This window comes from Gracilinanus agilis, chromosome 6 (genome assembly GCF_016433145.1).
Source record: "Gracilinanus agilis isolate LMUSP501 chromosome 6, AgileGrace, whole genome shotgun sequence".
NCBI classification, from domain to species: domain Eukaryota; kingdom Metazoa; phylum Chordata; class Mammalia; order Didelphimorphia; family Didelphidae; genus Gracilinanus; species Gracilinanus agilis.
Window position 1 is genome coordinate 251,621,788 of NC_058135.1, and position 25,872 is coordinate 251,647,659.

General features: G+C 32.5%; 1 protein-coding gene across 1 annotated transcript in view; it reads left to right on the forward strand.

The window, feature by feature from the left end:
• Positions 1-25,872, forward strand: part of METTL15 (methyltransferase like 15) — a 269,374-nt gene that overhangs the window by 113,171 nt on the left and 130,331 nt on the right. The window contains exon 3 of the mRNA XM_044681539.1: positions 24,932-25,068. Within this exon, the coding sequence (XP_044537474.1) occupies positions 24,932-25,068 (137 nt within the window). The remainder of the gene's footprint in view (positions 1-24,931; positions 25,069-25,872) is intronic.

Genomic DNA, 25,872 nt, shown 5'->3' on the forward strand with positions numbered 1-25,872 from the left:
CAGCAGAGACAGGTACAAATTGGCAGCTTGGCTCTGAGTCTCAGCTCTAATGCGGCCTGCAAAGGGGAGCTGCTCAGAGTGGGTAGTTGCTTCCCCTCAAGAAAGGCCCCACACAGTGGGCAAGGAAAGGAAGTGAAGAAGCCAACAGCAGCAGTGAGGGGAGCAGAACAGGGCACCATTTCCATTACCTAGTCCAGCCTGCAGAGGAATAACCAGAGCAGGAATTCCGGACCAAAGAGAAACCTACAATTCTAATTCTCTGAACCAGCAGAGCTTTTGGCAGGGGGGTTGGGCAGGGAGGGAAGAGGGGGAAGATGGCAACCAGACTTTGCCCTGGATCATTTCACAGTGAGAAGACTAAAAGTTTACAAATCCTCAGCTTGTCCCTGAGATCCTAGAATAACACACCACTCAGTATCCCAAGAAATCAGCAACAGGACCAAAGAGACCAGTGATTCCCAAAGTGGGGCGGTAGGTCAAAAAAGTTTGGGAACCATTGAACCAGACCTTCCCTGAGAATTGCCACAGAGCCTAGCCCTAACATCAACTCCGAAGTCAAGAAGTAGGCTAGCATAACCAATTAATAATCATCATCATCATCATCATATAATCATAATAATCCTACCACAAAGAGCTATCAGGTATCAGGAAAGTTTAGGAAGCAAATGTATATATATATACATATATATATATATATACACACACACACACACACATATATATATATATATGTATATATATATATATATAAAACTCATGATATAGTGAAGCCACAATAAGTAGACCACGTTATAGCGAGGGATGACTGTATTTGAGTCTTGTCTATTCTGAATCTTTTCTTCTTTGTTTATAAATACACGATTTAATAAATTTGGCTATTCATTTTAATGGTACAGCTATAATTCATCTGAGCCTTCTTATCCTATATAATTTTCTGGAGAGTGTGTAGAGGAGGACCAATAGGGTGGTGAATGGTCTTAATTTCAAGTCATACAGTGTGATTAAGTACAAAGCTGAATGTATTTGGGGTGATTAGCCCATGAGGAGAAGACAGAGAGGGACCTAATAGCTGTCTTTAAGTATTTATAGGGGTATTACATGAAAGAGAAATCATGCTTGACATTAGAAGGCAGAACCAGGAGCAATAAATAGAAATTTCCAAGAGACTAACTTAGATAATGTTGAGGGGAAAGTATATATAACTATAGCTCTTCCAAAATGGAACAGGACTCCATTGGGGAAGTAGTTTATTCTAAGTTTTGGTCTTCAGGCAAAAACTGGATGATGATTACTTTTATGAAACAATAGGAACAACAATAACTATGAGATATATCATTACTGATTGGAAAAATTTACTTCCAGAATTATATGCTGGAAGCTGGCTATCATTAATAAGATGAGAGATGACAAATCCCTTTATTGCAAATATATATACCTCAAAATGTCATTGAGAATTCAACAAAGTATACTTGACCAGGAGCATTGTCATAGACAAGTTTATTGCCCAGAGTTTCTTGGACCTACTAAAGAACTATACAAATATAAGAAGATTTTTAAGATAGATGCTACCACTCTTAAATGCTTATAATTTCCTAATTACATAAAATAAAAAAAATTGCAAAATAGAGACCTGGAAGAATAAATCAATACTATGTGGGAACAGGATAAAATATACAGTTATCCCTCCCTACATCACAGTTCACTTATTGGGGCTTTACTGTATTGCAGGTTTAAAAAATATATATTTCTAAGTTGGTATCATGGAGTTACACTTATTGAGGCACACTATTGGCTGATGGAATGAAAGGAGACCAACCACAGCACTGTGTTCTGTATCCTGGGTACTGATTGGCTCAGTGACTATAGGTTAATAAGAGTGTGGAAAAGGTTTATAGAAGAGTGGGAAGCGTTTATAAAGCCTTAAAATATATAAAAATAATAAAATAAATATAACTTTGCGAATTTTCACCTATCACAGGGGTCTCTGGAACATAACTCCCACGATAGGTGAGGGATCTCTCTCTCTCTCTCTCTCTCTCTCTCTCTTTCTCTCTCTCTCTCTCTCTCCTTCCCTCCCTCCCTCCTCCATCATCTTTTCTGTTACTAGAGTTGTCTCAAAGATCCTTTTAGTGAGCTCACACATTAAAAGATTTCAAATTAACATTTTTATTCAATTACAAAAAACTTACACTTTATCCACTGGCATAAAAGTCCTCAAACTATTAGATACAAAATAATAATAGGATAATGACCTGCCTCGGGACTATATCATTCCAAACTCCATCAAATAAGAATGAGAACAAGATAACAATAATGGTAACTTACATTTATATAGCATTTTCATAGGCACATAATGTAGATAATACTTAAATGATTATACTCATTCTGCAGACTGGTAAACAGAAGCTGTCAGTGGTTTAGTTATTTGGGCATGGGGACATAGCTAGTAAGTAGTTGTTGTAGGGATAGGAATAAGGACTGAGCCTCTAATATCACTGATTTAGGAAATTCTCCAAATAAGAAAAATCTTCTACCAATGCGGGTTGGGACCATCTTTACAAATTATAGTCGTCAACTTTATTTTTTAGATTTCATTTATTTTAATTTTGATTATAATTTAATTTTCAATTAATTTATACTTAATTCAGAATTTATTAACCTTAGATCTGAAGATCTAAAAAATCTGCCCAGAGTCAAATAGCTAAACCAAAGTAAAGGAGTGTGTGATTTTGATGATATAAGAAGTTCCCTGGAGCTTTACCAGTGCAGATTGGCACCTTCTCCACAATTTATTGTTGCCTAAAAATCTGAGAGTACTAGTATAGAATATTGAAAGCTTCAGTGATTTGCTGAGGATTATAGTAAATATGTATTAAAGCTAATATTAGTAACTAATATTTCCATAGTGCCTATTGTGTTAGGCACTATGCTAAGGCTTATAAATATTATATCATTTGATCCTCATAACAATCCTGTGAGTTAGTTATTACTCTTCCTGCTTCATATATGAGGACAATGAAGCAGAGGTTAAGTAACTTGCCCAGGGCCACACAATTAGTAACTCTGGGAGGCTGAATTTAAACTCAGGTCTTTCAAACTCCAGATTCAGTTCTCTGTCCACTGAATTACCTAACTGCCCTAAAGGCAGCCTAAAAGGAGGACTTGAACTTCTATTTTCCTGATTTTAAGGATGAGTCTATATTCACTAAACAATGCTGACTCTCAAGTACTTGGGGCAGAATTTAGATCCAGGAATCCCCTTAACTCCAAGTTTACACTGCCTTTTAGAAAGGGGATGGTTTTCAGTTTTGCCTGGATGGCTACTAAAGTCTTTTCCTGCTCTGAGGTACTGATTCCTTCCATGTATTGACTAGGTAAGTCCATTCAACTGCAGATCAACAGTCAACATTTAAGAGCAATTAGTTATGGGAGTCAGTTTTGGGTAGGGGAAAGAACCACTGACTACAGATTTGGTTCAAACACCAGTTGTGCCATTTGGCTGATTCTTTAGCCATGAGTGAGTACCCAGGGTCACTATTGAGATGGAGCAAAAATACTTTAATTTCACTTAATCTCAGTTTTTCAAAATAGTAACAACTACCATTTACCTAGCGCTTACTATATGGCAGGCACTGTACTAAACACTTTATAACCATTATTTCATGGGTTGAAGAAGGTACTATTGTTATCTCCATTTTATAGATGATGCAACTGAGGCAAACGGAAGTTAAGTGACTTGCCCAGGGTCACACAGGCAGTAAGTGTCTGAGGCCAGATTTGAACTTAGGTCTTCCTGACTTCAGATCTGGTGCTCTGTCCACAAGATGCTCATTCTTATCAGTAGAAGAGATAATGCTTATTTTTATTTATGAAAGATTTCCCACAAAAAGCCCTACTCTGATAACTCACCTTGGTGTGGAAGGACACCCTGAGTTCTTGAAGGTTCTCTCAGTGAGTGCAATCTCCAGTAGGTTCTACCATGTTGAAAAGGCTTTAAGTATGGCCCCAGGGAAAGATTGTGCTTTCTACAGAACAACCAAGCAAAGTTCAGAGTATGTCTGAATAGGCTGGTCACTTGGTTAATTTTTTGGCAGCCCATGAAACAAAGAAAAATTCAAAAATACTCTAAGTCCCATGTAGTTTCTTTTTTGCTTCTATAGTGCCAGAGGAGAGAGTTTTTTAAATCACATGGTTTTTTAATCACATAAACATTAACTATTGGCATACTAAATCAGAAATCCTTTTCATAGCACCAATAAATAGACATTTTCGTAGAGGAGTTGAATTATATCAATTGTGGCATTTTCACCAGAAATGAAATGAAATGAGAAGATAGAAGGAAATTGGAACTAAATAGAGAGATTATTCTTTGTTAACAAGTTTTCCTTGGGGAAGCAAATAAAGGAGGAGTTAAGAATTGTTCTATCAAGTGAACAAAATCAACAAGAACATTTTATGTGGCATTTGGTCATCTTGTATTACAGAGCTCATTATAATTATTGGCAAAAAGACCACCATGAAAATAATTGTAGCTTATATGTCATAGTCCATTGCAGAGGATGAAAAGGAAAAAAATCCACAAAGAACTTAACAAGACCCTCCAAATTAAATCAATATACACATAAATGATGATTTATATGTTTACATATCAATTGTCTCTAAATTTGTGCTTATGAGCACATACTTTATTTTTGTTGAATTTAATGTAAAGGTGAGAATAAATAATGATGAAATTTATATTGCAATATATGGTTTGTGAGTAGGAAATGGGGAGATTCAAAGACTTGTGAACTATACAAAGGCTTTTCAAATACTTTGAAAAAATACTAAGCTCTAGACATGAGTTCTAAATAACATCAGAAAAAAAGAAAGAAATCAATACTAACAGGCAGGAAATGATTCATTACTGATGTAGGAGTCATTCATGAACCAGCTGTCTGTGTGCATTCAGATCATTAACTTACTGGAGCAAAGATCAAAATTAATACAAAACTAGAAGAAAAAATAAAAATGAGAAAAAGATAAAGCACATAATTAAAACAACTCCATCTTGACCTATTTAAACAAGTTATTGATGTGGTAAAATAAGATCTAGATTAAAAAAGCATATAGAAATTATAATTTCATGCAAAATTTTGACTGGTATAAGTCATTTACCATAACTAGAAAACTAACACGGTTTTAAAAGCTCCTTAGTAAACAACCACTTGACTTATCTTCCAAGTAGACAATAATCATAGCCAAGGGCAATGCCAATTTAGAATATAGACTTAATTTTTCAAATGTTCCAGAGAAAGGTCATGTAAAACTTTAAGTAGCACTGCCTTCTAAGACTGCAAAAATCTGTAGCAAGAAAAAAGAAACTATCTTAAAGAAAACTTATCAAGAGAAAAATATGAGCAAAATAGTCCTCAGTACATTATAAAAAGATGCTGGAAGATGGATAATAAACAGAAGAAGGCAAAGTCTACAAAGATTTTTATGACAAAAACATGTCACTTTTGAGGACATTGGACTAAACACAGTCTTGGACTGTTTTCAGAGATATAGATATGATACACTGAAGAAAACATAGATGAGAAAATTGTTCTAACTAGAGCAAATACACTTTTTTTGCTACATTGGAAGTGACATGATTTTGAAGGCATGGAAAGTAAAAGGCTTCTGAAAGATGGAAAGATACCAAGGTAAAGAAAAACCTTGGACATTATAAAAATTTTCCTCGAAAGGCAATGAGAAAAATATCTATAACTACCAACATCAATGCCTACTTCCTCACCTGTATGAGATTATGAAGAGAATAATCTACATATACATGTAGATCAGTGATTCCCAAAGTGGGCGCCACTGCCCCCTGGTGGGTGCTGCAGTGATCCAGGGGAGCGGTGATGGCCACAGGTGCAATTGGGGGCGGTGAATAACTGTAAGGGGCTGGTGATAGTATGTGAAGGGGGCGCTAAGTAATATTTTTTCTGGGAAAGGGGGCGGTAGGTCAAAAAAGTTTGGGAACCACTGATGTAGAGGTTTACTGTTATGGGTATTAGGAGGAGCCAAACTTTCACTAGAGATATTCCATAGGAAACTATATCTATACCATGGTGCAATTGTCTTAAAGATAGAGAAAATGCAACATTCTTCTCTGCTTATTAATTGATGGTAAAAAATAAGCTTTTGATTCAATGCCTTCTTAAAAGTTCTCTTATGACAGAGTGCTTCCTATGTGTGTCAAACTTATAGATGGTTCTTTGAAATATATAATAGCTCATTCAGTGACCATCTGATCATTAATTTCCAGACACATACAAATATTAAGTTATATGCTTATTGAAAATGCTTGCATCTGTTGTGGAAGGGGTCTAGCACAGAGATCAAACTGGTGCTATGTTTTACAGATGACATTATACTGATCTAATAAGCTTTAAAATGTTTTACAGAAGCTCCCAAATGAAGTCTGTAATGACTTTACCTATTTTGGCCTATCTGTACAGAAATACAGGCATCCCTTCCACATTGTAGGGGTTAGTTAGGTGTGTGATATCTCTGTGATCTGGAAAATCATAAAAAAATTTGACTTTTGTGTTCTTTTTGCATGCTAACTTTTTACTCATTTTTACTTTAAAAAAGAAATTGTGAATATTTATGGCATTGAAAGATAAAATTTATTGATAGTATACATATATTTTATGTGTGTCTGAGTTTTAAAACTTTTTCTGTATCATCTGTTAGCCTTTGTGTGTTGCCCATGCAATCTGCAAAACTACCCCCCAAATCACTTTTAATTTGTTATGCAGATCTGCGATGTATCAAAACCATGATGGGATAAGTAGCAATGTAGAAGGGATATCTATATTCTCTGAGGTAACAATGTCCAGTGCCTAAATTGTGATATGAAGTCTAGATGAATGATCTGCAGATTTCATTTGTCAGTGTAGGTGCTTCAAATTACAACTAACATTCAATAATCCCTTTGTTAAGTACCTCTATATGTTAGGCACTGGAAATATAAAGACAAAAGCAAAACAGTTGTCTTCAAAGACCTAACATGATATAGAGGGAAAACATAGAGAAAATTATGAATATAAAACATATTTGGACAGCAAGCTTTATCCTATATTGAACATAAGGATTAAAGAATTCTGGCTGCTTTTGTGAAATTCTTCCTTTAATAATTTCAGGCTTCCTTGAAACATATCAAAATCCTTCTGATATTACCTCATGACTACAAGTCATGAAATGTCCAGTCTCCAATGAATTTGATTTTATTATCATTTGAAGGAAAATTAAGAAAAGCATGGTAGTAGATGGTAGAATAATAGGAGGAAACACAGCCAAGTTTCCCAATACTGTTCTTCCACAATGATCTAGAAATATGCCAAAGTTCTGTTTGAGAAATGAAAGAAAGACATCTCAATAAGTCATATTTTGAACTCAGGTCAGTAGAAAGAGAAATCTAGAGAAGTAAATGGACCCTGGAACAGAGTCAAGCTAGCAGTGCTCTATAAATAGCATTCTTGCACTTGAGAACTAGGACAAGAAAAGGTGCTAGTTTCATATAGGAGGGCCCAAATCTTTTGCAGGATGTAGAAAATAGGTGCCAACTAACAACTCTCTTTTACATTACTGATGTCCATGGATACAGCATGGATTGAGAAAAACAAAAAAAATCTGGACCCAAGTGTGACATTCCAGGGGAGGAGTAGTCAGTGGCCTAAGGATGTCTTTTAAGAAAGGAACAAGTTCAGGAGTAAAAATTAGTTGCATAGTTTTGATCCCAGGAGTGCTCTTAAATCTAAATACTTAAAGGAAAAGTTAAATGAGTTACAGGGAAAATTAGATAGAAAAAAACTGAAATATCAGGCCTAAATTTATCTTTCTCAGACATAGATAAATCCAACCCCCCCCCCAAAAGTGAAAGACCTTAATAGAATTTGAGAAAACTCATATATGCTGGAACTCTAGAAATTATTGAATGAAAATAGAAAGGAGAAATGTATGTATATTTTTCAGATATAGATAGCACCTTTAAAAAAATTAACCACTTGTTAGGGACTACAAGGCTTACAAATAAATGCAGAAAAATATATCTTTTATAGACTCCAATGAGATAGGCATTATTTATATATAGTAAAAGAAGACTGAAGAAATTATTTAAAATTAATTTGTGAATAAACTAACAATTCTAAAGAAGTGTCAAAGAACAAATCAGAAAAAATGGACAATTTTGTTAAAAATAAAAGAACAAAAAGAGAATATGCCAGAATTTTTGTGGTGTAGTCAAAGTGGTCCTTAGGAGAAAATTTATATTTTTATATACTTTCTTCAATAAAAGATAAAAGTCCAGATTGATGAATTGGGACTGCAACTAAACAATCAAACTAACAAACCACTACCAGGAATAACAACTTGAAAACCAACTAATTGAAAACCTCCAGTTAAGCTACAAAATTGAAATCTTGAAAATCAAAGAGGTAAAAAAAAATTAAAACAACAAAGCAACAATATTAAATTAATAAATAAAACTTGGAGCTAATTTTGAAGAAAAAATAAAACTATTTACTAACTTAATTTTTAGTAAAGAAGAAAACCAAATTATTATTATCAAAACTGAAAAAGATTTATTTGCAACCAATGAAAAAGAAATAAAAGAAATTAGTAGGGACTATTTCATCTACTTGTATACCAATAAGACATAATGTAAATGAAATGGATTAATATTTCTAAAAATTTAAAATTCTCATATTAATTGAAGGAATGGAGTCCTTAACTCAATCTCAGAAAAAAACTAAACAAGTCAAAACAGAAAAAAACCTTATAAAACAAGGTCTTTAATGAATATTGTTACAAAACTTTTGGAATGTATTATCAAAGAGTATATGAAGTAGCATATCAGAAAGATTATGCACTTTGACCAGGTTGGATTTATACTACAAAAACATTGCTTTCAATATTAGTGAAATTAGAAACATAATTGATGGTATTAATAGCAAGAAAAATTATGATGCAAAATTAAGGTTTTGACAAATATAAGATCTTTTCCTTAAAAAAGAACTAACTATAAAACATAGAAATAAATAAATCTTTCCTTAATATGTTAATTAGTATCTATCTAAAATCATAGCTAGCATCCATGATTGTGATAATTTAGATCAGATTAAGGGTAAAGTAAGGATATCCATTATCAACATTACTATTCAATTTAATGGAAGAAACACTAACTATAGCAATAAGAAAAGAAAATACAAATTGAAGGAGTAGGCTAGGGAAATAAAAATAAAATAATTACTCTGAAAATGATATGATAATTTATTTTGAGAATCCTAATGATCAACTAAAAGCTCATTAAGAAAATTAACAAATTCAACAAAGTTATATGACAAAATAAAGTTACATATACCATAATTTCTGAATATTAGTAACAAAGAGAGAGAGCTAGAGCTACAGAGAGAGAAAGAGAAAAAATAGGAAAAAAATTAATTGCAAGCCTACCTTCTAATAAATTCAGGTAGCTAGGTGGTACAGTAGATAGAGAGCTAATCCTGAAGTCAGGAAGACTTGAGCTCAGATCCAGCCTCAGATACTTCATAACTGTGTTATCCTGGGGAAGTCATTTAATCTCCTTTCCCCTTCATTTTCCTAAAGTACAAAGAAATGATAATAATGGCAACTATTTCCCACGGTCATGCTGAGGATCAAGTGTAGTAATATTTGTTAAGTTCTTGGCATAAAATAAGTATTATATTAATGCTAACTATCATCTTCCTCTTCCTCTTTATCATCATCATTATCATTATTAACAGTATGAAAATAACAATAAAACACTCTACAAATAAAGACATCTAAATAATTGATAAAATATTAATATCATGAGTAGGATGGAAGATTGGCCACTGGCTTCTATAGAACAGAGGTCTTAGGTTTTGCATTGTTAGAGACTTTATTCATGTGGATGATATCTCTGATTGTTAAGGTCATTGAATAAGCAGGCTCTAACAGGCACATAATAAGCAATTTATGAATATTTATTGAATTATATGTAAATATCAGGTGTTTACTCATCAGTTTTCTCTTATGCATTTCTATTCAAGCATTTCAACACATGATGCAAGTATACTTTTTATTTTACCCCAAGTATACCTCTTATCCTATCACCCTTTCCACAATCTAGAGTCTAGTCAATCTGGGCTATTTGATGTTTTTGATATATTACATTCTGTCTCTAATTCTCTCATCCAATGAAGTCTTCGCTCCTCTCTCCCTCTTAGAATGTATTTATAGCTTCCTTCACTTCTTCCCCATCACTTACCTATGTACATGACGTCTTTCATCATTCAGTTGTTTGTGGCTTCCCATAAAAATATCTTGTTTTTATTTTGTATATTAATTTATATTTGTACATTTTATTTACTTCTACAATGTAGACTTCTTAAGTCTCAGGATTGTTTTTGGTTTGATTTTAGCTTCGTTTCCCTAATGCATAGCATATTATCTGGTGCAGTGTAGGTGCTTAGTAAGCAATGATTAGTTTAAAAAAAAAATTAAGTGGGATAAAAGTTCATCTTGGACTCAATTTTTAGATAATATATTCACAGATCCTTTACTTCTAGTTTCATGACCTTGTCATTTCCTACACTTCCATTTTTCTTACAGATTACTTTCTACCAAACTACTATGGTCCTACCATACTTGCCTGCTTTTTGTTTGTCTTATGCACATTAAATCTCTTATCTCACTGCCTTTTAAGGTGCCTATCTCCCATTCCCAGAATGTTTTCCTTCCTCATCTCTGCCTCTTGGAATTCTTGTCTTTTTTTTTTTTTAATTTTTTTTTTAAACCCTTGTACTTCGGTGTATTGTCTCATAGGTGGAAGATTGGTAAGGGTGGGCAATGGGGGTCAAGTGACTTGCCCAGGGTCACACAGCTGGGAAGTGGCTGAGGCCGGGTTTGAACCTAGGACCTCCCGTCTCTAGGCCTGACTCTCACTCCACTGAGCTACCCAGCTGCCCCTCTTGTCTTCTTTTAAAACTACTCAAACACCATTTAATTCATCAATTGTTTCTTGTTTTCTTGGTTCCTAGTTTTCTCCCTTTGCAAATTACCTTTTATTTACTTTCTGCATTTTGTGTGTTTGTGTACACAGAATATGTTGAATATATATTACTTCAAGTAGTTTATTTTTGGACTAGTTCAGTTATACTCATAGGATGAAACAATTTTGTTCTCTTCTTCAATTAAAATATAAATTCCTTGATAGCAGGTCATGTTTTACTTTTGTCTTTATATTCACAATGCTTAACAAGATGCCTTCCATATGGTGGAGACTTAATTAATGCTTATCAATTCATCCAATGTATATTACCAAATTAGTCCAAAAACAGGCTATTTAGAATAAAAACCTTGGTGCTAATATTTAACTTCTTTTAGTGAAAAAAAAAGAAAAATGGAAAAATAAGTCCAAAAGTTAATATTAAATTTTAAAGAAAACTGTCCAGATCTCTTAGAACTGGAAGGCAAAGTGGAAATACAAAGAATCTACCAGTCACTTCCTGAAAGAAATCCCTAAACAAAAACTCCAAGAAACATCATAGCTAAAATCCAGAGTTTCTAGGTTAAATTTATCACTGTCAACTAAAAGAGAGCAGGGATCTTGGAATATGATAGTCTAGAAGACAAAGGATATTTGCAGACATCTAAGAATTTTTCATAGCACAACTGAGCATAATGATTCTGGGGGAAAAAACAAGACTTTTGGGGAAATAGAATACCTATAAATATTCCTGATAAAAAGACCAGAGCTGTTTAGAAACTTTGAAATTCAAACTCAGAAGCTGAGAAGCATAAGAAGGTAAGCACAAACAAAAAATTATAAAGAACTAAACAAGGATAAATTGCTTACATTTCAAGATGGGAAGATTATTCATGTGTTGCTTCTGAACTGTATCATTATTAGAAGTCATAGGAGTGCAATTAAATCAAAGTCTTGGAGTATTTCTGTTATGTTTTGATGATCTTAATAATTGAAAGAGAAGATGAAAGGATTACAGCTAGTGGAGGGGTTGGGAGTGGAGTACAGAGAAGGAAAAAGATTAAGAAAATTATCTCATATAAATGGCACACATGTAAATGTTTATACGAAAAGGAAATGATGGGATGAATAGCCTGCACTTCAATCTCTTATCTGAACTGAAAAAAGAGAGAAGAAAATGCACACGCACGCACGCACACACACACACACACACACAAAGAGATACATATTTACTCAATAGGGAAATGGGAAGGAAAAGGGAGAAGGGGCAAGGGAAATAGAGGCTAGTCTAAACGAAAGATTAGTCCTAAGCTAAACAAATTCTTAAGGATGTACAAAAAATATTTACAGCCCTTTTGAGGTGAAAAAAGAATGGGAATCTAAGGGAGTATCCTTATATTTGGGAATGACTGAACAAGTTGTATTAAATAAATGTGATAGAATATTGTTGCGCTTTAAGAAATTATGATGTGGTTGGCTTCAGAGAAATCTGAAAGACTTGCATAAACTTGTGTAAAGTGAAGTAAACAGAACCAGAAGAACAATTGATAGGAATAACCAATTTAGTAAAGACAAACAACTGTGAAAGATTTAGGAACTCTGCTTAGCCTAATGACTTGATTATAATTAAAAAACAAACAAACAAACTAATGATTAGACACGCTGCCTGAATGAGACATATATATTTGTTGGACATGGACAATGTAGAAATTTGTTTTGCTTGACATGTTTTTAACTTCTTATTTTGAATATTGGTAACAGGGGTTTTTTTTGTTGGTTGGTTGTTGCCATTTGTCATTAAAGAGAACCAAAATGACATCAATATGTTGGTGTCATTACACAATATATCCAATTATAGATGATCAGACATTGCTCTAAGCTCAGAAGACGCTACCAAAGTTGGCAACAAATAATCTCTATTTGGGATGAAAACATCTCTAACTTTGCACATTTCATGTTTCATTTGTGCTACTACAGTTCTATTTTGCTCATAGAACACAGTGTTTTCTTTGATGTGGGCATGCCATGCTGGATGATCCTCTGCCAATATCTCCTCTGCCTCACAATTGATAACTTGTGAGTGTCCTTGTATTGCTTCTTCTGATTTTCATGTGAGTATTTGCCTTGTGTGAGTTCTCCATAAAATAATCTTTTAGGCAAAATACATCTGGCATTCAAACAGTATGGTGGATATTCTCTGCAGTGGAATTTGAATTCTTGACCGTTCAGCTTAAGAAAGAACCTCAGTGTTCAGTCCCTCATCTTGCTGGGTGATCATCAAAACCTTCTCAAAACAATTCAAATGGAAGTGATTCAATTTCCTGGCATGACACTGATATACCATCCAGGTTTTCCAGGCATATGACAATGAGGTCAGTACAGTGACTCTGTTGACATTCATTTTGGTAGGCATCCTCCTACCTCTTCTCTTCTGTTCTTTCCTTTGAAGCCTCCCAAACACTGACATTGAGTGTGTCAACCTCATCTATGTACACATCCTTGGAAAGCATACTGTCAGTGTAAGAGAACTGACCCTTTGCATTCAGAGTTTCTCCATTTTCTGTGACTGATGCTTTCATATACGGATGATGTGATGCTGGCTGGTGGAAAACCTTGATTATCTTGGTGTTGTCAGGCCAAAATTAACACAAATCAGTCCATACTGTGTTGTTGTATCTTAGCTTCAGAGGCTTCATATGATACACAATCATCTGTGAACAGAAAGTTGAGCACCAACTCTCCCTCTTCTTCAATCCTGGCTTATAGCCTAAATTTGCTGTGGAAAGAGTGCTGGGTGGGATGGTAAAAAGATGAGTTTTGCTGAATAAAAAAATATTTTTAAAAGTTAAAAAACAGTGAATCTTGCACTCATTTTAGAAGAGCCAAATTTATGAAAAAACACTTGTCTATATTCAGACCAATATATGTATGTCTGTTTATGATAAATTTAACAAATAAATATTGAAATCTCCTTGTAAATTATATCCATGTTGGTTTCATTTAAGAGTCAGAAATTCAGCCTTTAACTTAAGGATATATGTATTAAATTTTACCAGCAATGAGTCCAAGGTGGCAAATATTTAAATCAGATGAAAAAAAGTTAAACACTTTATTTTATAACACCAGGAATTAGTAATTAGCAAAAAAGTAAAATATATTCATGGGAGGAAAACTTAAAGCGAAATAAGGCCATATTGTTTCCAAAATGGGAGGAGGACTTACTAATTAAAAATCTTGCACAGATTGGAAATGACTAATCAACATTAGGGAAATAAAAAGGGAAAATCTGTACTGGTGTTGCTAATGTCTAAAAATGGTTCCATGTCCAATTTTAACAGTATTTTCTAGCATGTCACCAGCAATTATGCTTTAACTCCTGGATTGGGAAGATTGGAAAGTATTTTCTCATCTAATATGTAAAAATATTTCATAATTTAAGATCAATTTAAATATGTGTGTAAGCTGTGGAAATATCTCCTTTATTGCAGATAAATAATGGTAGTTGCACAGCATTTAAAGTCGATAAATACTTATCAATTACATATTCAGTGTGAAGATTTAAAATTAATTAAAGAGAATCTCAAAACTGGAAGTGACCTCAAAGGTCAATCTAGTCCAAATTGCCCTTGAATAGGAATATCCTCAGTGCCTTTTCTTAGTGGTCATCATCCATTTTTCTTTTTTTGGGGAAGACTTGCAGGGAAGAGAAACAAATTGATTTACAACACAACCAGTCTTATGTACTTTTCTCTTTATTTCTGAGTTCTTCTGTACACTGAAACAAAATGTGCCTTTCTGAATTAACTTCATTTAATTCTATTTTGCCCCACTATGGCAACAAGAACAATTCTAATCTCTTTTTCTTATGATAGTTATCAAAATATTTGGAGATAAGTGATCCTATTTCTATCATGTGTTCTTTTTATAGGTTAGACATTGCTTAAACCTTTATTTTTTATACCCTAAGTTGCTAGTCACTATTCACTAGCTTCCTAGGCATTTAAGTGATCTTCTGGCCACATTCAATATGTCAGGGACATATTATGACACCCAAATGGATATTCCAGTTTCCATACTATGTTTTCTGGGAGTATATGGCATAATTTAATGTTCTTTAAGATTGAATTAATAAAATTAACTTATACATATTAAAAATGCAAAGCTATGATAGTGATATTTAAAAAACTATAACAGTTTTGAAAACAAATTTTTTTTATTTTTAACATTCATTAAAAGAAAATTTTGTGTTCAAAATTCTCTCTTCAATTTCTTCCCCACCCACTGAGAATGCAAGCAACATGATATCAACTACAGATATGAAATCATTCAAGATATATTTCCATATTAGCCATATTGCAAAAAACAAAAATAAGAAAAATGAGGGAAAAAATATACTTCAATCTGTACTCAGATGTTATTTGTTATTTAAATGTGGATAGCATTTTTCATCATGTCCTTTGGAATTATCTTAATTATTGTCTTTATCAGAGTAGCTAAGTTTTTCCCAGTTCATTATCATTAAAATATTGGTGTTAATGTGTACAATGTTCTGGTTCTACTCACTTCAACCTGCAGAGTACCTATGTATTCCCAGGTTCTTTTTGTGATTGTCTTGTTTGTCATTTATTATGGCTCAATAGTATTCCATCACAATCATATACCACAGCTTGTTCAGCCATTCCCCAAATGATGGTCATTTCCTCACTTTCCAATTCTTTGCCTCCCCAAAAAGAGCTGATATATGTATATATCTATATCTATATCTATCTATCTATCTATCTATCTATCTATCTATCTATCTATATCTATATCTATCTATTGTAGTATACAGAATTGGGGTGATATAGTTTGTTCTAGCTTTGGCTGAGTTCCAAAAGCTGTTAGGGGTTTGGAATCTTGAGAAAGGGCAGTTGGCTGGATCTTCCGTGGAGGGAGGTTGTCAGTCAGCCGAGCTGCCTTGATTACCTAGCTTTAATATTGAAATTTAGCCTAGCTTTGACATATTTACTTAAGAAATTATTATTTTAGATAAATCCTTTATATCTTCCTTTCCTAATATCATCCCTGCCTTCCCTCCCTTACCTTATATGTCTGTGGAGTTAATAAGGAGAGTAATTAGAGAGGAGTTAAATCTGTGAAGGGTTACCTAATTGACAGCATTAGTTATAGTTAGTCAGTCATCATTTATTCCCTTTAGATAGCAATAGTAAAGCTGAGTTTAAAGGCAGGTCCTTACTCAGACTCCATCTTTGCTTCCCTTCCCCCACCTGAGGTTCCTGAGACAACTGATAGGGCTTTCCTTTGATCCACCTTCCTAACAAACATCCTTCAAAGAAAATAAACCCTTTTGTTTCAACAGCCCTATTAGTATAATTTGTCTGTTAGTTATCAAGAGGGAAGAAGAGGGAAAGAGACAACATACTCTGGGCTTAGAGGGAAGCTGGGGCATCCATCTTGAAGGAAGGTGTAACTTCAAAACAAGTCCCTTCCTGTGAAATTAACTAAAGCCTGTTTGTTAATTTCAGTCTAGTCTATTTCCCTCAGCTTGTGTTTGAGTCTAAGTCCCAGTCTGTAAGCCTGCTGTGTTTGTCTGTTTAGTTTAATTTCTCTTCTCCCTGAAGATCTCTGTTTCCCTTCTGTGTTATACTCCTGACTTCAGTCCTATTATATCCTGAATCTCCTTTAATCCCAGCCTACCTGTAACCGAGATTACCCACTTAGCAAGTCTCCAACATCCTCCTTTCAAATTCCCTTATACCACACATCTTTCCTCAAATTACCCACATAACACTATATATATAAATATATATGTATGTATTTACCAATAGATCCTTTTCTTTTTTCTTTTTTTGTTTTCTCTTTGGGTCCATACTTAGTAGTTGTACATAGTCCTTCCAAATTGTTTTCTAGAACAGTTGGAGCAGTTCAACAACCCCTCCAACATTTTGTCATTTTCCTTTTCTGTTACACAAGCTGATCTGATAAGTATGAAGTGGTTCCTTCTTGTTGTTTTAATTTATATTTCTCTAATCAGGAATCATTTAGAACATTTTTTCATGTGATTATTAGTAACTTTTATATTTTTCTTAAACCTGCCCACTCATCTTCGTTTGACTATCAACTGGAGAATAGCTCCTATTTTTATAAATTTGTCTCAGTTACATATATATTCAAGGAATGAAGCCTTCATTAGAGAAACTTGCTCTAAAGTTTTGCCCAATTTCCTGCATTCCTTCTAGTCTTGGCTGCATCGATTTTGTTTGTTTAAAACCTTTTTAATTTAACATAATCAAAATTAACTATTTTACTTCCTGTGACCCTCTCTGTCTCTTATTTGGTTATAAATTCTTCATTTATTCATATATCTAACTGTTGCATTTTGCCATGGTCCCCTAATTTACTTATGATCTTACCCTTCATGTCTAAATCATTTAGCCATTCTAACCTTGTGAGGGGTTGGTCTATTCCTAGTTACTACAAAACTGCTTCCTATTTTTTCCAGCAATTTTTGTCAAATGTTGAATTCTTACCCTAAAAGTTAGGATCTTTGAGTTTATCAATTACTACTGATTACTATGGTCATTTAGTACTCTGTATATTCCATTCATCCACTACTCTCTTAGTCAGTGTCAGATTGTTTTGATGATTGTCATACTATAATATAATTTGAAATCTGTTAATGCGAGACCAGTGATGGGCAAACTAAGGCCTGCGGGCCAGATGCAGCCCCCTGAAATGTTCTATCTGGCCTGGTGACATTATTCCTAATCTGACGAATACAATGAGGAGGATACAATACAATGAAACTTCAAAAGAGTTGCCTTAGAAACAACTGACAGATTAGCATTTCCTTTTCTTTGGCCCCCTCTTTAAAAAGTTTGCCCATCACTAGCAGCTAGACCAACTTTCTTTATATTTTTTTAAAAATGATTCCCTTCACATTTTTTATCTTTTGTTGTTGATGAATTTTGTTATTTTTTTCTGTCTCAATAAAACAATTTTTTGGTAATTTGATTGGTATGGCACTGAATAATTCATTATTGCAGGTAGAATTATCATTAATTATATTGACTTCACCTCCCCGTGACCAATTAATATTTTTTCAGTTGTGAAGGATCTGTCTTTACTTGTATGAAAAGTATTTTGCAACTGTTCATATAATCACTTAGTTTGTCTTGACAGGTAGACTCTCAAGTATTTTATATTGTCTATAATCCATTTATTTATTTATTTGTTTGTTTTTGCTGATTTTATTTTTTTTAAACCCTTATCCTTCTGTCTTAGAATCAATACTTTGTATTGGTTTCAAGGCAGAAGAGTGGTAAGGGCTGGGCCATAGGGGTTAAGTGACTTGTCCAGGGTCACACAGCTGGGAAGTATCAGAGATCAGATTTGAACCTAGGACCTCCCATCTCTGGGCCTGGCTCTCAATCTACTGACCCACTTAGCTGTCCCTGTCTACAATTATTTTAAATGGAATTTCTATTTCTATCTCTTCCTCCTTAGTTTTGTTGGTAGTATATAGAAATGCTAATGATTTTATGTATTTATTTAATATTCTGTAATTGCTAAGGTTGTTCATTGTTGCAACTAGATTTTTAGTTAATTCTCTAGGATTCTTAAGTGTACTTTCATATTGTTTTCAAAGAGTGATAGTTTTGTTTCCTTTTTGCCTAATTTTATTCCTTCAATTTCTTTTTCTAGTCATATTGCTATAGTTAGCATTTTTAGTACAATATTGAACATTGTCGTGATAATGGACATGTTTACTTCACCCTTGATTGTACTTGAAAGGCTTAATAATTATTACTATTACAGATAATACTTGCTCTCATTTGAATTTATTTTTTAAAATTACATGTAAAAATAGTTTTTGACAATCATTTGCAATTCATATTCTTTTTCTCTATACTGTCTACAGTTATTATGGTATGGAATTTTGTAATTTTCCTTTTTTATATCTTGCTATTGGAATTTGTTGGTAGTAAAAAGAGATGCTGATAATTTATATGTGGGTTTATTTTGTATCCTGTCTGACTTTGCTAATTTGTTTCTTTTAGATTTTTGGTTGACTTTCGGGGATTCTCTATACCATCATTTTATTTGTAAAGAGTGATAGTTTCCTCATTGCCTATTTTAGTATCTTTCATTTTCTTTTTCATCTTTCTTCTTTCTTCTCTTATTGCTATTGCTAGCATTTCTGGTACAATATTAAATAGTAGTAGTGATAATGGACATCCTTGCTTCATTCTAGATCTTATTGGGAAGAATACTAGTTTCTCCCCATTACAGATAATGCTTGCTTATGGTTTTAAATAGATGCCCTATATCACTTTAAGGAAAGCTCCTTTTATTCCAATGTTTTCTATTTTTTTTAAACTAAGGAATGAGTGTTATATTTGTCAAATGCTTTTTCTGCATCTATTGAAATAATCATGTGATTTATGTTGGTTTTGTTATTGATATGGTCAATTTTTTTTTTTGGTTTTTAAACCCTTAACTTCTGCTGTGTATTGACTTATAGGTGGAAGATTGGTAAGGGTGGGCAATGGGGGTCAAGTGACTTGCCCAGGGTCACACGGCTGGGAAGTGTCTGAGGCCGGATTTGAACCTAGGACCTCCTGTCCAGCTGCCCCCTGATATGGTCAATTATACTAATGGTTCTCCTAATATTGAACCATTCCTGCAATCCTTGTATAAAACCCACCTGGGCATGATGTTTAATCCTTGTGATATAATGTTGTAATCTCTTTGCGAGTATTTTATTTAAAATATTTGCAATAATATTCATTAAGGAAATTGGTCTATAGTTTTCTTTCTCTGGTTAGCTCTTCCTAATTTAGGTATCCATACCATATTTGTGTTATAAAAGGAATTTGGAGGAATTCCTTCTTCCTTTAATTTTCCAAATAGTTTATATAATATTAGAGTAATTTATTCTTTAAATGTTTCATAGAATTCACTTGTCAGACCATCTGGCCCTGAACCTTTTTCTTAGGGAATTCTTTAATGTTTATTCAATTTCTTTTTTCTACAATGGGATTTCATCTTTTGTTAATCTGGGTAGTTTATATTTTTGTAAATATTCATCTGTTTCACTTCAGTTGTCAGATTTATTAGCATATAGTTGGGCAAAAAATTTTCCAATAATTCTTTCACTTCCTTTTTCATTGGTTGTTATTTTGTCTTTTTCATTTTTGATATTGGTGATTTGGTTTTCTTCTTAACTTTTAAAAATCAAATTAACCAATGATTTATCTTTTTTTTTTAATAAAGCCAGCTCTTTGTCTTATTTGTTAGCTCAATGTTATTGTAAATTTTGATTGTATTTATCCCTCCTTTGTTATTGAGGATTTCCAATTTGGTATTTAATTGGGGAATTTGATTTGTTCTTTTTCTGTTTTTTTAGTTGCATACCCAATTTGTTGATATTCTTTTTATTTTATTCATGCAAATATTTAGAGATATAAATTCCCCTTGGTTTTAGAAAAATACTACCTAAAGTTTTAAGAAATGCTCCACATATGCCTATTTTTTATAGTGTTTTATGTAAAGAATGGATATTGTCAAATGCTTTTTTGGCATCTATTGATAAAAACATATGATTTTAGTTGGTTTTGTTATAGATGTGGTCATTTATGCTGATAGTTTTCCTAATACAGCCATGCTTTCCTGGTATAAGTCCCATCTAATTAAAACGTATGATCTTTGTGATATATTGTATAATCTCCTTGATAGCATTTTATTTAAAAATTTTGTAGCACTATTCATTAGGGAAATTGATCTATAGTCTTCTTTCTCTGGTTTTGCTCTTTTAAGCTTAGGTATAAAAACAATATTTGTGTCACAAAAGGGATTTTGTAGACCTCTTTCTTTATGTATTTTCCCAAATTGTCTATATTTGTTATTAGAATTAATTGTTTTTTTAAATGTTTGGTAGAATTCACTTGTCAGTCAACCTGTTTATGGGATTTTTTTTCCTTTGGGAGCTCATTTATTACTTATTCAATTTCTTTTTTAAAGATAAAGCTATTTAAGTATTCCATTTCCCCTTCTATTCATCTGAGCAATTTATAGTTTTTAATAACGATTAATCAGTTTCACTTAGATGGTTGGATTTAGTGGCGTATTTTTGGGCAAAATAGCTCTTAATAATTTCTTCAATTTCCTCTTCACTGGCAGTTCACTTTTCAATTTCATATCTTAATTTAGTTTTCATCTTTCTTTTTAAAATAATAAATTTAACCAATGGCTTATTTATTTTGCTTTTTATGAAATCAGTTCTTAGTTTTATCAGTTCAGTGATCTTTTTTTAAACTTTAAACTTTATTCATCTCTCTTTTGACTTTTCAGAAATTCTGTTTTGTTTTCTGATTACAGATATTTACTTTTTTCTTTTTTCTATCTTTTTAAAATTACATGTCCAACTCATCAATCTTTTCTTTTTCTTTTTTTATTGATAAGCATTTAAAGATAATAAAATTTCCCATTTAGTACTGCTTTGGTTGTATCCCACAAATATTGGTATGTTGTTTTCATGGTCATTCTCTTTAATGAAATATTGATCGTTTCTTTGATTTATTTTTTAACCCAGTTATTCTTTAAATATTACATTATTTAAAGTCAAATTAATTTTTAATCTATGCTTCCAAGGCCCTATACCAAATGTAATTTTTATCAAATTATGTTCTGAAAAGACAAAATTTAATATTTCTGCTTTTATTCATTTGTTTGTGAGGTTTTTATGCCCAAAGACATTGGCAATTTTGGGGGAACTGATATGTACAGCTGATAAAAAGGTATATTTCTTTCTTTTCCTATTTTTTCTCTAGAGGTTTATCACATCTAAATTTCAAAAATCATATTCATCTCCTTAACTCCTTTCTTACCTTTTTATGGGTAAATATATCTAGTTCTGAGAAAGGAAAGTAATAGTTTGAAGTTATGATATTCCCATATGTTCCTAGAGGAATATTATGGAAAAAGCTGACTATTTTTCACTGCATACACCTAATTTTTCTTATTTGTCTCTGTCATTATAAAATTTTCCTAGAGGAATATAAAAATCAAGTGTTATAAGAAGAGGCTGAATAGAGAATAGGAGTACCTGAATATTAGTACCCAAATTTGCTGTGAATTTATTAAATTTACTTACACAGACAACTTTTCCTTTCAGAATTTCACTTCCTTTACCAGGAGAAATAAAGGTAATTGATCAGATCATCAGTAAGATTTCTTCAACTATTTCTACACTATTACATGGTATTACATGAGAATCAGTATAGTGTAGTCATAGTATTATGAGATTTGGAGTTGGACTATATGAATTGAAGTCTCAGTTCTGCCACTAATTCATTTCATTACCCTTCAACAAATCATTTCATCTTTCTTGGACTCTTTCTAATCATAAAAATGAGGAGGTTGAAAGAGCTGATCTCTAAGTACCTTTCCACATGAAATACTCTTCAATTTTTAGGATAAACTGGTATTGCTTTTATCAAAATATGGCTCAATTGGATAATTATTTAATAGTAGTTATAAAACCATAAGAGTAAAATATCACTTATGTAAATGTATATATATTTTAAAATCACAGAAAACCAAATTAACACTTTAAAATGGAAAAAAATATGCTTCGCAAAATTTTAAATATAGAGTTAAATGGAGGTATAGAGGCAGAAATGTTTAGTTTTTCATTTCAAATGTAAAGAAAACTTGAATAGTGAATAAAATACTCTGCTGTTGAAATTATATGATATTATAATTAATTTCACCTCATGGGTAAATTTCCAAAAGAGGCCTGTTCATCAAGAGGGGAATATTTATCATTAGGAATAAGTTAACACCTACTATTTAGTCAAATTAATGAATTTATGTAGGTTGTTCTTAGTAGCTGAGCATCATTTTTATATAATTTCTTATGCCCAGATCACTCAGTAATGATTATAATTAGTGAGACAAGCTCTGAAAAACAGCAGAATTTACATCCAAAATGAATGCTAAAATTTAAAGAGCATAAAAATTGAATTCTCACTATAGATTTAGAACCATATTCTCACTATAGATTTAAGGTCATCTAGTCCAAACATGACATAATGAGGCTGAGAAAAGTAATATGAATTGTTTAAGATCATGCAGGGGTGGTAAGTGATAAAGCTGGAATTCAAATCCAGGCACACCGATCCATATTACTTACCTGTTCAAGTTGAGGTGCTATTCCACTGACATTTCTATTTCTCGGGATATTTGGTGATGATTAGAATTAGGCTTTCTGTGTACCTTGAGAGCCTATATCACCTTTCTTTGAAAATCTTCAGTAGTTACAGACATTAAACTTTTCAGAATTTGTCTTATACTGATCCAAAAGTCATTTAGATCCATGATTGGTAAAAATAGTCAGTAATAAGCACCATTTGTCTTCAAAGGACATTGTTAAAACTTTAAGACATGATTTGAATACCACCCATTACTAAGACTAGGGTATAGTTTCTTATTTTGACTGTTTTAAAGAGCATCATTCTTGTGAAATTCTAGTGTAGGATGTATGCTCCCTGAGGGCTGTTAACAGTTTTATGTTTATCTTTGTCTACTTGGTGCCTAAAACAGTGCCTTAACTATAGTTGGCACTTAATAAATTTTGATGTTCGGATTAATTATTAAATAATTTGTCATTCTTTCTTGGTCTCCATTGAACTATACAGTATTTTTGATAACTGGATGAAAGCTTTCCTGTCTCTTATCTCTACACATACTTTAGATCCCCTTTTAAAAGCTAGATGTCATTGTTAAACTTGATAAACAAATTAAATAAGAATTAAAAGTGGAGATAGTCTTGTTTTTTGGATAATGCCAGAACTTGAGTAATGGTCTCTTCTATTTAGGGTAAGATAGATGCTTCTTTTCTCCTCTTGGGTGCTGATGCATTACACTTGCCTCGTGATGTAGATTTTTTTCCCCTATGGAAACTTACTTGATTATCAGTACCTTTCCAAAGACATAATCATGATATAATAAAAATAATCATGTAAATTGTAATCTATTTCCTATTTTCCAGAAAAGTCTTAATGAAAAAAATTTATATTGATTAGCATTACTTTGACTTGGGAAATGTAAGCAATCTCAGAGAAATGTATTCTTAGGTGCTAATTTACTTTAAGATTTAAATATATAATGTTAAAGAGCCGTGGAATAAACTGTGATGCCTTTATAGAAATTTTCTTACATTTAAATAGGGTCAGACATATGAATGGAGCCTTCCCTCAGGCCCATGTACCACTTGCTTTTTTCATTTATTAACTTTATGACCTTGTTCAAGTCACTTACCTTCCTCAGATATAAAACGAGGCATTTGGAATGGATGACCTCTAAGGTATCTTTTAAATGCTGGAAATCTGATCCTTTCTTTTAGCACATTGTCTGGCACATATTAAGTACTAATAAACAAAATATTTTTTAATTGAAGACTTTATAGTTTGGTTAATAAAAATATACAATGACTCAAGAAAAACTTAATCCAGTTACAATTTTAAGTTTGTTCCATGGAAAGAGGATTTTCTTAATTATTGGTTTTGTGTTCTCCTTTTTTTAAAAAAAGTTAGGTAGAAGCTGGATGGATCTAATATATGGAGTTATTTTTATGTTTTTGAATATTTTTACTATTTGTATATAACATTGTTGAACATTGAGGTAAGTGACTCACACAGTGTGTATTCTGTCTTTAACTAATGCAGAATTTATATACAGCAAATTGGATCCTAGTTATATAACCTCATCAATATTTATTCCTTTTATTGGGGAAAATCATTATACATACTTGAGAAATGAACTTGAAAGTTACTTGAAAGAGAAAGCAATGAAGATTTAAAATTCATATTTAATTTTTTTTTTACTTTTTTGTATGTTCACTAGAATATTCTCGATATGACATTTGGTTCAGGAGGCCACTCAAGAGCCATTCTACAGAAGGAATTGGATGTTACCTTATATGTTCTAGACAGAGATCCAGCTGCTTATGCCATAGCTCAACAGCTTTCAGAATTGTATCCGTAAGTATCGTGCTCCTTTTATGTAATTTAAGTACTAAAATTCATATGAAATCCTCTGCTTTGGGTTCTGTTATACTGTATGACAGTGATAGCTTTGCTGTCTCTCCTCTTAAATCTCTTCATGCCTTGCTCCAGTAATGAATACAATTACCTTTTCATGACATGTTTTCTGTACTATATTTTTTCTTCTTGCTGTATTCATACATAGACAAATACAATAACTGGCTCTGGCCACAAAATTAAAGAAATAAATATATACTAATATATTCTTCATGTACTAATATATACATGTTAGTACATAAAGCAATGTGTACAAAAGCAATTAGAACAAATTATTACAAAAGCAATTAAAGAAATATATACATATATACACACATATATATTGGTACATAAAGCAATATGGCAAATAAACTTATCTTTTAAAAGAATAGTAAGAAAATTAATGGTTTCAGATTCCAGGAATATACAAGAACTCCTATACTATTTTTTAGGGGGAAACAATCATAAGATAATACATATAAACTCAAAAGATTATATATGTTTCAGAGCAATATGATTGGACATCTTTAATTTTTCCCCATTATTCAGATTGACTTTCTCCTAAAAAATCTAAATTAGTGCCATCTTACTAGTATAGTTTGAAGTTGTGGAAAATATTGTCCTTGATAAAAAAATGAGATAACATTTTTCTTTTGAGAAAATGGTGATGGAGAGTAGATTAAGTTGAAATGGAAAGTTGTTAAAAGGCACTGATATAGCCCCCAGCTTATTAAGCTCTGCCAAGTCTTCACAAATCCTGAAAAA